This window comes from Camelina sativa, chromosome 5 (genome assembly GCF_030686135.1).
Source record: "Camelina sativa cultivar CO46 ecotype springtype chromosome 5, ASM3068613v1".
Taxonomy (NCBI): Eukaryota; Viridiplantae; Streptophyta; class Magnoliopsida; order Brassicales; family Brassicaceae; genus Camelina; species Camelina sativa.
In genome coordinates this window covers 39,680,017-39,697,280 of record NC_141884.1, presented here as the reverse complement: position 1 = coordinate 39,697,280, position 17,264 = coordinate 39,680,017, and the positions used below count along the sequence as shown (strand labels likewise).

The 17,264-nt window shown below is 36.4% G+C and overlaps 4 protein-coding genes across 7 annotated transcripts; 1 reads left to right on the top strand and 3 right to left on the bottom strand.

Moving 5' to 3' along the window:
* Positions 1-225: 225 nt before the first annotated feature.
* LOC104788293 (large ribosomal subunit protein eL43y) lies at positions 226-1,317 on the bottom strand. Its single transcript, XM_010514030.3, has 5 exons — positions 1,266-1,317; positions 1,039-1,078; positions 682-770; positions 514-596; positions 226-412 (listed from the first exon to the last, which is right to left on the bottom strand). Exons 1-5 carry the CDS (start codon positions 1,266-1,268, stop codon positions 349-351), a joined length of 279 nt encoding a protein of 92 aa, XP_010512332.1. The 5' UTR covers positions 1,269-1,317; the 3' UTR covers positions 226-348.
* A 343-nt stretch (positions 1,318-1,660) lies between these two features.
* Positions 1,661-8,672, bottom strand: LOC104788292 (eukaryotic translation initiation factor 4G). 4 transcript variants are annotated; one of them, XM_087451498.1, is made up of 9 exons: positions 8,059-8,672; positions 7,852-7,973; positions 7,567-7,710; positions 7,396-7,454; positions 7,261-7,317; positions 5,801-7,030; positions 2,892-5,704; positions 2,250-2,444; positions 1,661-2,160 (listed from the first exon to the last, which is right to left on the bottom strand). In XM_087451498.1, exons 1-9 carry the CDS (start codon positions 8,268-8,270, stop codon positions 1,830-1,832), a joined length of 5,163 nt encoding a protein of 1,720 aa, XP_087307624.1. In that variant the 5' UTR covers positions 8,271-8,672; the 3' UTR covers positions 1,661-1,829. The 4 variants fall into 4 exon arrangements, with proteins under 4 accessions (XP_087307624.1, XP_010512330.3, XP_087307626.1 ...); XM_010514028.3 differs by having other exon boundaries at positions 7,567-7,704; positions 8,059-8,622; XM_087451500.1 differs by lacking the exon at positions 7,261-7,317 and having other exon boundaries at positions 7,567-7,704; positions 8,059-8,530.
* A 1,294-nt stretch (positions 8,673-9,966) lies between these two features.
* On the bottom strand, positions 9,967-10,741 carry LOC109132983 (FCS-Like Zinc finger 3-like). The gene is made up of 2 exons (XM_019245498.2): positions 10,512-10,741; positions 9,967-10,387 (listed from the first exon to the last, which is right to left on the bottom strand). The coding sequence occupies exons 1-2, from the start codon at positions 10,715-10,717 to the stop codon at positions 10,207-10,209; spliced, it is 387 nt and encodes a 128-aa protein (XP_019101043.1). The 5' UTR covers positions 10,718-10,741; the 3' UTR covers positions 9,967-10,206.
* An 833-nt stretch (positions 10,742-11,574) lies between these two features.
* LOC147944994 (uncharacterized) lies at positions 11,575-12,081 on the top strand. Its single transcript, XM_087451497.1, has one exon. It carries the CDS (start codon positions 11,590-11,592, stop codon positions 12,079-12,081), a length of 492 nt encoding a protein of 163 aa, XP_087307623.1. The 5' UTR covers positions 11,575-11,589.
* Positions 12,082-17,264: the final 5,183 nt, after the last annotated feature.

Genomic DNA, 17,264 nt, shown 5'->3' with positions numbered 1-17,264 from the left:
AACGAAGTTAACCTAAAACTCTTGTTGCGGTTTCATCAGTCCTAGACCAAATAAGTATTCAAGAAAATCAAGGTTGGTTTAAGTTACAATTAACAAATCCTATATCAAAATAGTTCTTTAACATCAAGGTTGGATTGAGTGTAAACTTTAAATGATATCAGTACTGATTCAAAGCTAGTTAAAGGATATAATATCCTAAGAACTTAATAAAAGCCAACTCAAAAATTGAATAAAAACATGCTTCACTGCTTAATGTAATAATAAAGTCTTGATTCAAAACCACAAAAGCATAGAGTCTACAAAACTCAATTATCAAAACGAAGAAACAAAATATAAAAGCCACCAGGTTTAACCCTCGATCTGCTCCCTCAACCTTCTGATTGTGCTTCTAACAGTGACCGCACTGGCGGTGCTGCAATTAACACAAGGGATCAAAGACTTGTCAGAAAACAGATACTAAATGATTAATAAAACACAAAGCAAAAAATTTATAAAAAATCAGGATTCACTTACTTCATGGTGTAAGCACCACCAGCCTTGACCTTTCCACAATCCTTGCATCCCCAGATACCAACAGCCTTTCGCTTCACTCCGTACTGCAACCATTAATCAAAAACCCACATTCAATACACATAAGAGATTCAGGAAACCATAAGCAAAAGAGAAAGATGAACCCTTTACCTTGCCGCAGAACTCACAGAAGTACTTGCTGTGCTGACTGACCTCCATCTTCTTGATCTGCTTCCTGATACTCGCACCATAACGTGTTCCTGAATCATATAACCATTCGATGTGTTAAGAAGAGAACTCACAATACATATACAATACCCACTGAGCCCCAAACAAAAAAACAATAGCGTAAATCGAAACCATAGAAGACAGATCTCTCACGTATACACATCGCACTATGAGAAATGAACGAATCTAATAATATTCATTACGAGACAATATACCAAATGAGCTAAGAACTAAGCAAACGGCAGATCCTATTCTATGGAATCGACCATCCAAATAGAAATCAAAACTGAGGAAGCTTACCGTATTTGCCGACGATTCCGACCTTCTTCGTTCTCTTCGCCTGTGGGAAGATTCAAGAGAGTGAAGAAGTTAGAAGAGGTAACCACAAACTAGAATAATATCAGAATACTCAGATCAACTACAAAACTTGCAATATAACAAAAACAAAAGCTCGAACGAGAGAACAGAAGGAGGCTACTGAAGATAATAAGAACAATAACGAAGAGAAAAAAGGAGAGGCGTCTCACCATTTTCAGAGCAAGCAGGAAGGGAACACCACGCCGTAAGATAAGAAACCCTAGTGAACAATCCTTTGCCCACTCTAAGCTACTCTTTATATACGAATCATGTTAGGGCATTTTCTTGATATGGGCCTTTTGACCATCATCATATATGGGCCATCAACTTAGCCCAACTAACATAAGAGCCCTTTTTGCTTTTTTTTTCTTTCACATGGATTGCAGAATATTTTTGTTTAAACCACACACATCCTAAAAAGTAAAAACCTTATGCCACACATATCACCGATCTCATCTAATTTAATCAAGTTTGTTAAATTATAACGATTTTGTAAGTTAGTATTGAGCTCTCTGTGCTCTTAAAACTTTCGTTATATATGAAAGGTTAACTAAAAAATGAAATATTTTGGAAGGTTTTGCTATATAATAAAATAGAGAAACTCCTTTTTTAACAAATTAGTTTTGTCGAAGCACTTAAAAAAAAGTGAAAAGACTTTTAAGAGAAAAGAACGAAAAAAAAAAAGAAGAAGAAAAGGAACTCAAAAGATGAGTTCCAATTGTTTTTTTTTTTTCCTAAGTAAATTTCTCTAATATCTTAGACCGGTTAGGTGCAGGAGGTTTGAAATCTTCAATCCTCAGACCTGAGCTCCGGCGAATCTCAACCAAAGCATCTTCTCCAGCTTCTGTCTTTATCATCTCCAAAACACTCCCAAGAACATCTCCGCCTAATCCAAACTCTATTAGACTTCCTGGTTCCTCTCCTCCTTCTCTTATTAACCGACCAATCTCTGTCAATGTCACTACTTTCTCTGTCACACTTTTACCAAAGATTCTACCAAGAAACTCTGCTGCTTTCGGAGCATCATTTACGGCATCCTCCAGGGTTGTCAAAACAGATTCAAACCTGTAAACAACAACACAGCAACATATTTAAGCCCATTTGATTGGAGTGCGACTTAGAGAGATTTATGGGGGGGGATTCGTTTTACTTACCCTTTCACTAGTTGGACTTCGGTTAAGGCGTTGTCAGCAGATTTCACAAGGTTAACAAGGAGCTCTGCTAATAGATTCCTTTCTTTGTCTTTTCTCTCAAACGAATCAGATACCCACAGAGAAATCATTGTTGGGTGATAAGCTGGTGAATTCATATCTTTCATGCACAAACCAATCTCCTTCTCATCTCGGGCACTGCATAACAAACTCACCAAAGTGTTTATCAATAAAAAAAAATAGGTGACCACAATACGGCAAAAAGTATAGAAACTAACAACACAACACTTCATTCAGTATCAAAAGGGACAGACTGACTTTAAACTATCACATGTGGTATATGACGCACAAAAACCAGTCAGATGTTCACCATTTATTAGAGATTCTATCAAAACCAAGGAACAATGTCTCTCATAAGTATTATTAAACGGTTAGCAACCAATTCTAATTGACCTACTTCACGTATTATATACACTTTATCAGAACCCTTGTAAAACAAACGTGCGAACTGTAAACGAATCAACTGTAGTTTGATCCAACTGTACCTACGTAGGTTTTCATATACTATTATGCTAAATGTGGCAGTATCTGATCACTATGCAGAGAACGTAACAAACGACCAGCAAGAAAGGAGAGATATAGTACCTGTAATATTCCTTAATTGCAGACAATGACATATTTTGTAACCGTTCCTCAGACAAAGCATTTTCTCGAGGACTGTTTACTGTGGACGATGGCCCATGTACTACTTGCCTAGCAGATGAAACTTCTGGTGACGGATCAGAAGCACGAGACAGACTTGCAAATTCCCTGTGGACATATGCTGTTCCCCGCTCTTGAGAACTTGACCGTCCGTGAGTAACAGGACTTGCAGGTCTTTGTGAGCCAAAACCATTCAAACCACCAGCCTGTCGCCTATAATCTCCACCACCGGCCTGAGTAGCATCAGACTGATAAGTGTTTGATACTAGTGCAGGCCTTCTAGACATTCCCTGACCAAGACCACCTTGCGGACCCAAGGTAATAGGCTCATCACCTACTGACCTTTGAGGCATTGGAACCATCCTAGGCTCATAAGGTGGCCTTTCATCAAATCGAATGTCCTGATTACTAAAGCCACGACCTTGAGGTGGTCCATGGAAACCACCCATTTGGGCACTTGGAGGTGATAGCATTCCTCCTCCCCCCCTAGGACTAAACTCCATATGTCCTCTTCTTGCTGATGAATTCATCGAGGGTCCACGTGAAAGCCTGTTAGCTTGAGTTTGGCGTTCTTGTGCAGCATCTCTGTGCACTTCCTCAATTTTTTTTGGTCCTTCGACCTTCATTCTCTCTTGCCATTTGTTCTTTCGCAAATCGATGGCATTAATCAACATGAACCTCACCCTAGACGACAATTCTTGTTTGCATGATAGCATTTTCATTTTATCAAAATACCCATCCATAAGGCCCTTGGCTTTCTGATGATCGATCATAACTCCTATCGTACTCATTAGTTTACAAAGAGCTTCAATGTTCTCTTCATGAGGATCTTGATTAAACCCGAGCAACTTCTGGATGCATGCGTGCATGATTTTCTCAGTCAACATCTTTTTCTTGTATAACTCACCAATAAGTCTAATATTACCGAGCATTCTCCTTCGCACCTGAAGTCTTTTCTCTTCCCGTTCCTCCTCGGTTTGTTCTACTTGTCCTTCTTCGGCTACTCTACTGGCTTCCTCCTCTTCTTTCTCCCCTCTCTCAAATTCTTCCTGACATTTATTGAGAAGCAATCTTTTGAAGGTAATCTTTTCACCATTCTCATTAAAATCAGGTAACGCCCCAGAAAGATGTACACAGAAATCTGCATACATCTCACAGAAGGTAGGCTCCATCAAGGCTTTGTCAAATATCTGTGAAATGACTCCAGAAAGTGTAACAGCGTTGTCAATGTTGACACTTTTAACTTGCTCAAACAGTTTCTCAAAGTTTTGCGGGGTCAACTTGTTCAGGATTCCCTTTAATAGCCTTTGTTTTGCTTGTTCTTCATCTGCAACTGTACCGACTTGGTATTTTCTCTCAGCTTTGTGCATCACCTGCATAGGAGCATGTGGAGAAGGAAAAAGTCCCTTTTGTTGGAAATTTGAACCACGTTGCCATAAGTCGGGGGTATTTCTGCCCATTCCTCCCATAGGACCCACAGGTTGCATCGGTCTAGACATAATCGGTCCCTGCATACGAGGGTTTCTTAAAACTCCTGAGTTTCCTCCTTGACCAGGTCGGAAACCTACGTTACCCCCATATCCTGCTGGAACAGAACCCTGATTCTTTGTCCATCTATCGTCAACCATATTGGTAGGACGACGATCTAATCGAGCACTACTCCCTTGGCGATCCATAACCTTTCCAGGAGTAGGATAAGAATCATGTTCATGATGAGATGCACCCATATTAGCAAAAATCAAGGCACTAGCAATATCAGGCGCAAGATCAAATCCCACAGGGAGAGTAGTACACAGGTCCGCAAACTTAAGAAGGAAATCACGGGAGTACTTCTTTTCTGTATTGCTGCAGCTGTCTCTGGCCTCATCTGAGGAACCTCTCTTAGCATTCACAGAATTATCTGCAGTTTCCAACTTTGGTGTAGAAACATCGGCCGCATCTTCCCAGTCTTCTGGTTCATTTTTCACTGGTTCAGCATCCACAGTGGCTTCAGCAACAGCCTGAGGAATGACAGGTGCCGGCTTCTGGTTTGAAACATCATGAACAACATTTGAGCTCTCTAACGGCTCTTTCTTTTCTTCAGGTCCTTTGTACGCATTATAAAGATCAGAAGTTGTCCCTGCAGCATCTGCTTTTTGAAGGATTTCTTTGATCTTCTTTTTTCCTTTTGTAGAAGTATTTCTTCTTGTGTTCGATTCAAATGCGGATTTATCTTTTGAAAGAGTAGCTGGGGCAGAGGTCAAACTATCACCAGAATTTTCTACACCATGATGTCTCGATGACGTTTCCGAATGTCCAAGAGGAATAGTAGAAGACTGAATATGCGTAGAATGTGGAAGCTCAGAGCTCGTACCGTCTGTTACTTCAGCCAAGTTTTCAGAGTCAGGACAGACGTCTGTGGCACTATCTACCTCATTCTGTGCCTTCTCAAGCACACCTGACACTGTTTCGTGTTTTTCATCAGAAATTGCAGACCTTTCAACAACCATATCAGAAACAGTCTGTTCATCACATTTTAAGTCTTTCTCTGGAGTTGAAGAACCAGAAATCTCTGATGAGGCATGGCTTGACCCTTGCGTATATTCGTCAATATTTGTATCTACTGAATCAGACGCTGGAGCATCAGATGTAGGAGACACCTCCATGAGTTGCTTCTTAAACCCGTTGGTAGCTGGGAGTGATGAATTTTCCTTGGCAGCAACAGTTTCTGTTTCGGGAACAGAGACCAGAGAGCCTGGCATAGTCTGTCCACGATCCTGAGTGAAACAGCGCCAAACAAAAATAAAGTAATTTAATTAAGTAATAAACAAGAAAAAATGAATAATACCCAAAATCAAAACACAGTATCATACCTCAGTCAGATTATGAGGGGATTCCACCCTACATGTCTGATTCTCAGCTGTGATCGACTCACTCACCATTTCCGCTCTTCTAATTTCAGTCGCTGGTCGAGCAGACGAATTAGGTACTACAGAGACAAAACCAGGTTTAGGCTGCTGTGAAGAGCTCAATGAACCTGCATCCACGTCCTTTTGTGACAGAGAAATGTTAACTTCTCCATGTGACTTGGCTTTTGGTGATCCAAGCTTTTCAGACGCCCCTGCTGGCTTCACTGATACCTTCGCATTAGCAGGTAGAGCAGATGACATCACATTTTGGGCATTGCGTGCTTTCACGGAGGAAGAAGAATCAGATGAAACATGTGGCAGAGCTGCAGGTCTGATATGTTGTGGAGCGGTATGAGCAGGTTGGTTGATAATTTGTACTCTCTGGGACCCATCAATAACTGGGAAAGGATATCTTGGTGCCTGAGCAGATGACATTGGACCACTATTTAAGGGTACAGAAACCGGAGGATATATCATAGTATTGGAGTTAAACGAGGGTTGCACCAAATTGACTGGTCGTGGGGCATATGATCTGGGAGGTGTGTTAGAATGCAGTTTTAAAGCCGCTGATTCGCCTTCTGGATATGGGTCACCACGTCGATCAAGCCTCAGCTCTTCGTGTGTGTCAGGATGAGTAATCTTTACAGGCGTCGTCTTGCGTGCCCCACCATATTTTCCTCCTTGTTGCTGGGGATATTGTGGGCTCAAACCCACACCAACGTGGCCTAACTGTGGGTGAATCTGAGCACCCATTGGAGTTGCAAAACCATGTCCCTGAGCCTGATGCATCATACCCTGATGATGCATCGGATGTGATGGAAGACCCTGGAAAAACACCTGCGGCTGGATTTGAGGTGAATTTCCCATAGATAATCCCATTGGCATTGGCATTTGAAACGAGGTTGCAGTCACTGGAGGCTGCATATGCATGTTTGGCCCACCGAAGTGTACAGGGTGAGGAACCGGAGCATGCTGATATGGTGTCTGCACAGCAGGCATGCGAATATTTGTAATTGGAGACTTCTGCGTTTGACTTGGAGGGGATATATGTGGGACTTTAATATCTGCTTTTTCACTCGTTGGATTGTGCCCCTCTTTCCTCATCAACTGATTATCTGCAACCTTATTTGATAAATCTTTTTTGGGTACAGAAGCTGGCACATTTGGCGCCGTTCTTAAAGAAGCTTGCTGCATCTGCAAAACAATAGTTGGATGTGTCAAAGGCAAAGTTCAGAACAAAATGTAATAAAAGTCATCAAATTATATGATCACATCAAGCCCAGCAAACACAATACAAATAACAGAGCATTTAGAATCACAGAACAAAAGTTTGAGACACTGACTAGTGGCCATCCTATAACCAAGAACCATTCATGTAGGCAACAATCAAATTAACAGCAGATGTAAAATACTACAAGGTGGACCTGGGCACGTTTCTGCTCATCCATATTCGGAGGTGCTGAGCTAGTTCGAGCAGGAATCTATAAAAACCAACAGGGCAGATGGTTTAGGTGTTGATGGACAAATCTAAAAAACAGAAGGAAGGAAGAACAACATACCTTCATCAGATCAATAGACCCAAATTGGAACGCAAATGCTTGAGAAGCGTCTCCAGAGGCTGCCACAAAAAAACAAAATCATGATAAAAAAAAAAACTTATACCTTTACAGATGTACAGAGGAATTAAGTCAAAGCTTCAACGCTCAGTGACAAATTAAAAAAAGAGCTACCTTTAGCTGAGTTGGGCGTATCATGGTTCTTGAAAGTCATGGCGGTAGACTGAGAAGTTGGAGCCTTTGGAATAGGTCCTCCACTGTTTCTGTTGATTGATTCAGTTGTTCCACCAACAACCTGTTCACCAGACACTCCTGTAACTAACAAAACAGTGTTATAAGATAAGTTGGACTTAAAAAAACCAAACGATCACTCACACAGTGACCAAATTCATCTGAAAAAATTATCCAATTTAAAAACTTTTGATCAAATAAAAGCTAATCCGTGATTAAAGATCATACCTTGAGAGCGAGAGTGTGCATTGGGACCATTGTGATTGTTAACCGAATGATTCACAGGTGGCAAATTCACCCTAGGCTGCCCTCCTCCTCCTCCTCCTTGAGCATTGCTGGGCTTCTTAAAACTGCAATAAAGGATCAAAATGTTCATATCCCTTCCAAATTAAACAAAATCGAATTTGATTAGAAGAAGGAAAACAAAAAAAGAACCTGCGATTGGAAGAATCAACGAAAGGGGCAGGGGAAGGGGAAGGGGCAGGGGCAGGGGAAGGGGAAGGAGGAGCGCCGGCTCCCTTACCATAACCGGCGGCGGGAGAAGATCGGTGTTGTTGTTGCTGTTGCTGTTGGTGTTGGTGGTGGTTACCGGTGGATCGACCAGTTCTACGGTATTGAGTCTCGGGCCTTGATTGATTGTAGGACATCTATAACAAACCCTAAATAATCTTCACACTGTTTTTTTGTGTGCAAAGCTAAAAATTCTAACAGCTCTGTAATGGAGTGAAACGAAACGATAAAATTAGGGTTTTATTGGACGGACATGATTATAGGACCAAGAAAAGACGGGGAGAGAAGAGATGAATGTAGTTTGTAGAGAGCAGCAGCAACTCAATATCAATTATAAAAAAAAAAAAAAAAAAAAAATGGAAAAATTTGTATAGTGAAAAAAAAAAAAAAAAAAAAAAAGACTAGTATGGTAAAGAAGTACCAGAATAGTAAATAATCTGAAATCTTAAGGGTATAATCGATAATTAAATTAAGTTAATCTCGTAGCTTAAAAAGTACTTTGTTCCGGTCAATGCTAAAGAATATATCAAAATAGAGGTAGAGGTTTCAGGCGCAGAAACTGAACTAACTTTTTTTAAGCCAATTTTTTTTTTTATTCAATAATTAATTGTTTTTTAAATGATAATTTAGAGAAAAAATGTAATTATAATAGGTCAGGATGGAAGATATTTTTGTTATTTTGTTTGAATAGAAAAAGCTTGTGTTGACATAACCAAAAAAAAACTTAATGTTGAATTTTCCACATTTCTAAAATAAAAGAAGCTAATCAATAACGAATTTAAAATGACGTATAACAAATTCTAAGAATTAATATATGAAATCATTAATGTATGTATATCATCGGTATTGTTGTGGAAATTTACTCATGATATGAAATTTATATCCACAGTCTTAACTTTTGTTATAAAAAAAAAAGTGTTATTTATTGAATAATTTTTCATTTTTTGTGTTGATACATCAAATCATACCTTGATTGAGTTTGAGGTGTAGGTGCCCTGAAGTCCACAGAGTAAGAGCATGCTAGGCAAATCACTTCTGTAATTGGGCTAAGAAAATATCAAAATAGAGGTTTCAGGCAATCGCGCAGAAAATGACCTAACTCTTTTTAAGCCAAAATTTTTTAAAATTCAATAACTAATTGTTTTTTAAAAACAAAAACTTGATAATTTAGAAAAAAAAAATAATTATCATAGGTCAGGGTAGAATATTTTTGTTATTTCGTTTGAATAGAAAAGGTTTGCGTTGACATAACAAAAAAAAACTTAATGTTGAATTTTCCACATTTCTAAAATAAAAGAAGCTAATAATGAATTTATAACGACATGTAACGAATTCATTATTGGAAAAAAATAATGTGTTATTTAATGAATAATTTTTCAACTTTTATGTTGATACATCAAATCATACCTTTTTTTTTGACTGAATATAAATACAAGCCTTGTCCATATAATTAGGTGATTTCGGAGTTAAGCTGTGACAGAATTACTAGAAATATTCATTGTGTTCATAATAAAGCTTTCCTCATAGTAGAAAGTTAGGTGATCGCTCTATGTGTCCAATTAGGTGGTTTACTTTATTGTCTACTTTAGAATTTGCTTTTTTGGGGAGAGTATTAACTTGAGTTTTTTTTTTCAAAAAAAAGAGTTACTTGTTCAAGTACCTCATAACATCTTAAAAACGATGGATGTACGTAATCTTATTCCTCTCTATGAAAAAGGCCCAATACTGAGAATCTAATAAATAGACCACAAAGGTTCACACTGGGCCACGTATTTTTAAGAGAAGCCCAGCTGAATTGTAAAATGCTTTTTTTGTTTTTTTTGGGCAAAAAGAGAAAGAAACTTCGGTTTTGCATTATTTTCTTCTCTTTAAACAGAGAGAATCATCAAGAAACACACACAAAGATCTCTCTTCTCGTCTCTCAGTGGTAAAAAGTAAAAATAGAACCAAAAATTTAAGCAGATAGAACAAAAAAAAAACTTCACAGCCAATAATATACTTTGGCTTCTCTGTTCTCTCTTTCTCTCTCTCTTTATTAAGGTCGGATGAAAAGGCAATTAATAAGTTTACTAATTAAGCCATGATGAGAGTTTTTGTCCGTATGGTTTCGCCGGCTACAGAATCTTTCGGATCAGACGAGTTCCGGAGAGATGATCTGGAAGACGACGAGTTTTTTCTCCAGCTCTTTGATTTAATTTCATCATACTCAATCTGTTCTTGCCTACACTCTTGGCTACAGAATGCCATGTCTCCGCTGCAATAACAAAACAGAAAAATCGATCAGAATAAAATATGCAAAACCATTAACTTAATTAATCACTTGATCCGATGGTTAAAGTTCTTTGATTTGTTTGGATCGCAAGAAACGAATTAAGTACCTGTACATGAAAATGTCAGAGTTGATAGAAAGGGTTTTGCAACAAAGAGAGCAAGATTCTAGAAAGTGTGGTTCCTCGTTGTCCAAATACCCAACGTAATACGAATCCATTACGATGTTTTCGGATTCTTGATGACAGCTAATGGAATCAAGAAGAAGAGATGGGACGTTCCAAGGAGGAATAAGAAGAAGAAGCTCATAAACCATGGTGGAGTGTTGGGTCTTATATAGAAAGCCAGCGTTTTGATCGCCTGTGTCACGGACCATTATAGCTTCTGTAGTTGTCCATCAATTATTATTCGTGACCGTTTATTTAAAACTCAAATGTTTCCAATGATCATCACATTTTTTTTATTTTATCCGTGATTTAAGTTATAATTCAATGATTAAAATTAAAAAGGGAGTTAGGGTGAGTGCTTTTTAACTCCCTAGCTAAAAAAACGTTATCATAGACACACACACTATCACGTAACAACATTTTCTTTATAAATAGGGTCCTTAAATTTTGGTTTTGCGTGTGTAAACGACAACACGAGAGTCGATATAGCATGAGAAGCTATCGGATGATAGATTTACGAAAATATATAAACTAGCATAATATTCAAGTTTTTATTATAAGAAGAGTAGGATTTTATATATATTGGCCCTGTTCGTTTCCCTGTTGCTGGCGACAGGAACCAGCGACAGCAACTAAAAGCTGTTCGTTTGTTTGTCGCTGGTTCAGCGACCAGTCGCAGCGACAGAGAACTAGCGACAGAGAACTAGCGACAGCGATCATGATGTGTGTAGAAGAGCATACAATAGGTTTAAGATCTTGCTCCATAATAGAACTGGAATGAACTTTGATGCTTTTGGAAGAATAGACATGTCTGATGATTAGTGGAATGAACGAATTAAGGTAACTTCTCTCTCTCTTTCTTTCTTCACTATCCACATGTATTTTCATTTATGTCTCGCTAGTCTCCACATATCTCTTCATTCTTTCGTAGTTAAGTGAATTAAGCTAACTTATCTCTTTGCTTCTCTTTATATAGGAATGGCCTGACGCTGTAAAGTATAAGAACAAACTCCTGCCCAACATGGATGTTTTTAGAGATTTGTTTTCTTCAGTTATTGTTACTGGAGCAGAGGGATGGAGCGCCCAACAAGGAGAAACAAGTTTAGATTCTAGAGTGGAGGCAGAAAATGGTGATGAAGCAGATTCAGTTGATACAAGTATGGCACCACCAGTGGTAGGAACACAATTTAGAGCGGGAAGTTCTGGATCAAAAAGAAAGCGGAAGGAGGTTGACATAGCTGCAGAGACTTCTTCTTCCAGAAACTTGATTCTTACTCGTAAGAATGAATTAGTTGAGAAGATGTTGGAGCGTGATGATATTTGCAGTGTTGTGCGTGTAGTAGAGATTCTGAATGAGTTGCCTGGAGTGAGGATGTGGTCACGTTTCCACAAAGCTTCGGTTGACCATCTTCTGGCTGATTTCGCCAATCGACAGGGTTTCATTGCTTTTTCTAGTATTGAGGATAAGATTAGTTATTTGGAGCATAGGACTGGAATAAGTATTGATGACTAAACTTGCTTATTTGTTGATCACTTTGCTATGATTATATGAAAATTTGAGAACTTGTTTATTTGTGACTTTTGGTTATGATTAAATGAAAGTTTATTTTTGTTTATGACTACATGATTTTTTTTCTTGGTTTATGGTTACATGATTTTTTTTTTTGGTTTATGGCAACATGATTTTTTTGTACATGTATAATGGTTTTGCAGATGCTTAGATGGATGTTGGAAGATGATGATGATGATGTTGATGATGTTGAGTTGTTAGAAAGGCTTAATAATGAGAGGTTGATTCACATAACAGATAGAGGAGGAGGATGGCGTCATGTTCAACAACTAATGCATGGATCAGACCAACAGTGTTACGATATTCTGCGGATGAATCAAAGAACGTTTGAAGCATTATGCATGATGCTTACTACAAGATATGGTTTAGAAGAGAACAGAGATAGAGGTTGCAATGTTCACACTGAAGAAGCAGTTGCTATGTTTTTTGAGATGGTTGGTCAAGATAAAACCGTGAGAGAGATTGCTGTAAGGTATCAAAGATCATTGGATACAGTGAAAAGGAAACTTGATGAAGTCTTGAGCGTTATTCTGAAGTTTGCAGCAGATACAATAAAACCGGTAGAAGGAGAATTCACAAGGGTAAGCTCAGTTCTGAGAAATGATGATCGATATTGGCCTTATTTTAAGGATTGCATTGGAGCACTTGATGGAACGCACATCCCAGTTCGTCCTCCAAGTACAAATGCAGAAGCTTACAGAGGAAGAAAATTGGAACCAACTATGAATATCCTTGCTATATGTAACTTCGATATGAATTTCATATATGCATATGTTGGAGTACCAGGTAGAGCACACGATACAAAGGTTTTGACTTATTGTGCGAAGAATGAAGTTTCTTTTCCACATCCGCCAAATGGGAAGTATTATTTGGTTGACTCCGGATATCCCACAAGGACAGGGTATCTTGGCCCACATCATAGTGTTAGATATCACCTTGATCAGTTTACTAGAGGAGGACCACCACAAAACACGCGGGAGTTGTTTAACAGGAAACATTCAGGACTACGATCAGTGATTGAGAGAACTTTTGGAGTTTGGAAAGCAAAATGGAGAATCTTAGACCGTAAGCATCCTAAGTATGGTTTGACTAAGTGGATCAAGATTGTGACAGCAACCATGGCACTACACAACTTCATACGTGAATCACATCGAGAGGATAATGATTTTATGCGTTGGCAACAAGCAGAAGAATATCATATTCATGGCAATGAAGATGATGATGATGATGATGATGATGATGATGATGATGATGATGATGATGATGATGATGATGATGATGATGATCTTCATGGTGGATACACTCCATATGAACCTACTGGAGACAGAGCAATGGAAGGGTTGCGTGATACTATCACCGGTCAGATTGGTAGAGGACGTCAATTGCCTTACTAAAAAGTTTTAGTGTGAAACTTTATTTTGTATGAGAATAATACTTATGTAATTAATGGTATTAGAATAATACTTTATTTTATTAATTTAAATCTACATAATTTAAAATTTTCATCAATACACATATTTATTATACATTTAAAAAGTAAAATTTTTTAAAATTTTTTTAAAAAAATTTAGTCTCTAGCGACAGGAAAACGAACAACAAAGCGCAGTCGCTGATTCAGCGACAGTATTTAGCGACAGGAAAACGAACAATATAGCGACAGTTGTTAACGACTGTCGCTGAATCAGCGATAGAATTCAGAGACAGGGAAACGAACAACAAACAGTGTCGCTGTCGCTGATCGCTGTCGCTCAAACCAGCTACAGGAAAACGAACAGGGCCATTATCTGATTTAATAAATTATGAATAGTTGAGTGGACCTCGTTCGTCGAGAGAATCAAATGAGTCTGCCCTAATTCCTTTTTCCGGGTTCCATTATTATATCTCTTGGCCAACAACATCATGTATTGTGCATGATCGATGGACTTTTCGAATACAAAATTTGACAATTGTGAAAAGCCAAAAGAAACAAGTGTACATGTATTTTAAATCAGAGATTACAAGATTGTTATATTTATAACTTTAAAAACAGTTTGTTTAATTTAATATTTTTCCATAACCAATAATTTTTTAGTTTCTGAATAATTATAAATCTAGTTGGAGTAATAATAAAATTTTAAGCTCCAATTATTTGCATTAGTTTTGTATTTTGTTCATTGTATCATAAACAAAATAATTATTATAATTAAAATAAAATAAAAACTTATATTCGTCACTACACATGATTTATTAGTTTGGCCCACAAAAAAAGCCGTCAAGTCGGAGTTTTAGAGTGACCCACATTGTCCGGAATCGAACTGGGATCTGACGAGGCAAACCTTGCAACACGACAAAAGGAATCACTAAAAAGATGAATGATGATGACCCACTTTATACCAAGGCCCAATTCATTTGTGTCTCTTGGGCCCATTACAGCTATCTTCTGTAATTTCTGTTCCCCGTGAGTGACTCACCCCCTAACTATGAACTATCTTTGATGTGGCACGAACGGCGCTCGTGTCGTCCGTGCGCCAGCTAAGGTCATAGTCTATGATACGTGGTAACCTGACAGCAACTGACTGAACTGACACCCGCGAGTGTTTGAGAGTTGAGACTCGCGTCGTCTACCATTTGCATGCAATTAAATTTGTTGTCCAGGATTTGTCATTCCATAACCTTTTACAGTTCTTTTTTTTAGATTAAAATTCTATTTTGGTCAAAAATATTAAATTCTTTTTTGACAGTTTTGCAACTTATTCATTGTTTTGTCTTATTCCGTTTTACATTTTTCAATTGTAAGTTAAAAGTTAAAACCGCAGTGATCTTATTTCGTATAATACTCGTTAAGCTAATGTGTTACTACTGTCATGAGAAATGCTTATTTTTTAAAAAAGTATCTAAATACAAATGCAAACGGATTTTAAAAGAAACTAGATTCGGATCCGCACATACGTGCGGGATTGATTTCAAAAACTATGTTTGCTTTATAATATATTACATATATATGAAGTTATGTTTGTAAATGTATTTTTTTTTAGAAATGTTAAACACATTCAATATCCATATTCTACCAATTTTGATTTGTTTTTAATTCGGTTTAGACAAAAGAGTGATCGGATTTGTTTCTGTTATCAACAAAGATAATCACATTAAAAAAAATAGTAAGAGAAATGTGGTATGTTTTGGGACAGTAAATATGTCACGCCCATTATATGTTAAGTTTTTATTTAACTATTTGATATTATATATTTTAGTCCAACGAATAAGGAATATGTAAGAGATTCAAACATGCACGTATGTGCCTAGATACGGACCCGCACGTATGTGCGGTGTTGTTTTCATAAGTAATATTTGATTTCTTGTAACATATACATAGTTGTGCCAAGAGGAAAACTTTGTTTACTGAGTTCTGTTCAGAAAAGAGGAGAAAGTGATATATATTTCTTTGCTTACCCTAAATATTTATTAACTTTTTAAAAAACCTTAATTGTTGAAGTAATTGTTTTCTAATTACGTAATTAAGTCCATATCAAAGCCCAATATTTGTTTCGTATTTATCTATATTATTAACACATTATTTTAGCATAACCATTAAGTCTCATATAAACATAAGTCTATTAGGACTAAAGTCTAAATAATATATGCTTCTAATATTTTCTCCAAAATTTGATGCCCTAAGCGAATGTTTCTTTTTTCCTAACTATGGCACGGTTCTGAACATATAGTTATGTTGTTGTTAATAGAAATGGTTATGGAAACTTCTTAAATATAATTTTCATAAATATTGGGTATGACATTATTGATATACAATAAGTTTATTTCAAATAGTTTAATATGTGTGGATGGATGCACTTGCTCCTTAATACGATTACATGTTTTCCCATTTAAAAGTCTTAACACAATAAAATCAATCACGAGTAGTATAGTCTTCACGTCACAATTAAAGTCTCTTAATTGTACTACACCCTGGTAAAATGGTTTTGTACTTGTTTCTTGTGTGATCCAACATTCTCCTTGGCTAAAACCCTTCATAAACATACCCTAATTATTAGCTAATTTAAATACCAAACAATAAATTTCTTAATGTGTTTAATTCCCAAGTCCAAAATATCAAACCAAAGTTTGCCATCCTCAAAAACAAATCTTCAAAAACAAAACACACAAATTAATGATACATTAAAAATGATCTTTACTATAATTAATTCAAACCATAATTGATGAAATTTTATTAAAGTTTTTAAATTATACTATTATTCGTTATTTATTTTAATTAAATATAATATTTTTTATAAAAATAGATTTTAGACAAAAATAGAATTTAGTAGCTCTATTATTTAAGAACAATAAAATATTTTCATAAGTTTTAAAACAATAATTTTCGGATATATATATTACCTATAATTTAAATATATTCTTTTTAATCAGTTTGAAATCAATATAAAAGAGCATATTCCTTTTATAGTTGTTTCATTAGTCATTTTATTATTATTAATTATTGTTTCATTTTCATAAAAAAATATGATTAAATTTTAAAACAAATTTGAAAATCTAACCTTTAAACAAAATGAAAAAACCAGAATGATGTAGTCATACTTCAAACCATCTAGCTCCATTACTTGATTTGAGGATCCATGTTCTACCAACTTCTCTTCCTTCTCTTATCAATATCCTGATTAGTATTTAATATGAACACGATATTTAAGATTTTTCAATCAAGGGTGTGTCATAAAAAAGAAAGATCAAACTTTAACATAATATAAAATCTACAAAGTCAATAAACTAAGTAAATTTAAAGAATAAATAGATCAAAGTACCATTGATTTGAAGAAACAGTGATACACAAAGTGGAGAAACAACCATTTCCATGCTCTATTAAAACGCTGAAATCAAGAATATAAAACTCAAATTAGATCTTCAGTTAGCAAAAAGAACAAAAAATTATGTGCTATTAAAATTGAAAAACGAAAAAATATATTCTAGGCTTAAACAAAAAATTTCGTTATACATAGGAAAATGGTATAGAAAAAGTTCAATATCTGTTTCTGATTTTTCATTTATTATTAAAATATTGTTTGCCAAATATATTGCTTAAATTTCGTAATTGTTCATTGATAGTTTCCACAAAATTAGCCATCATATCGCCTATATTT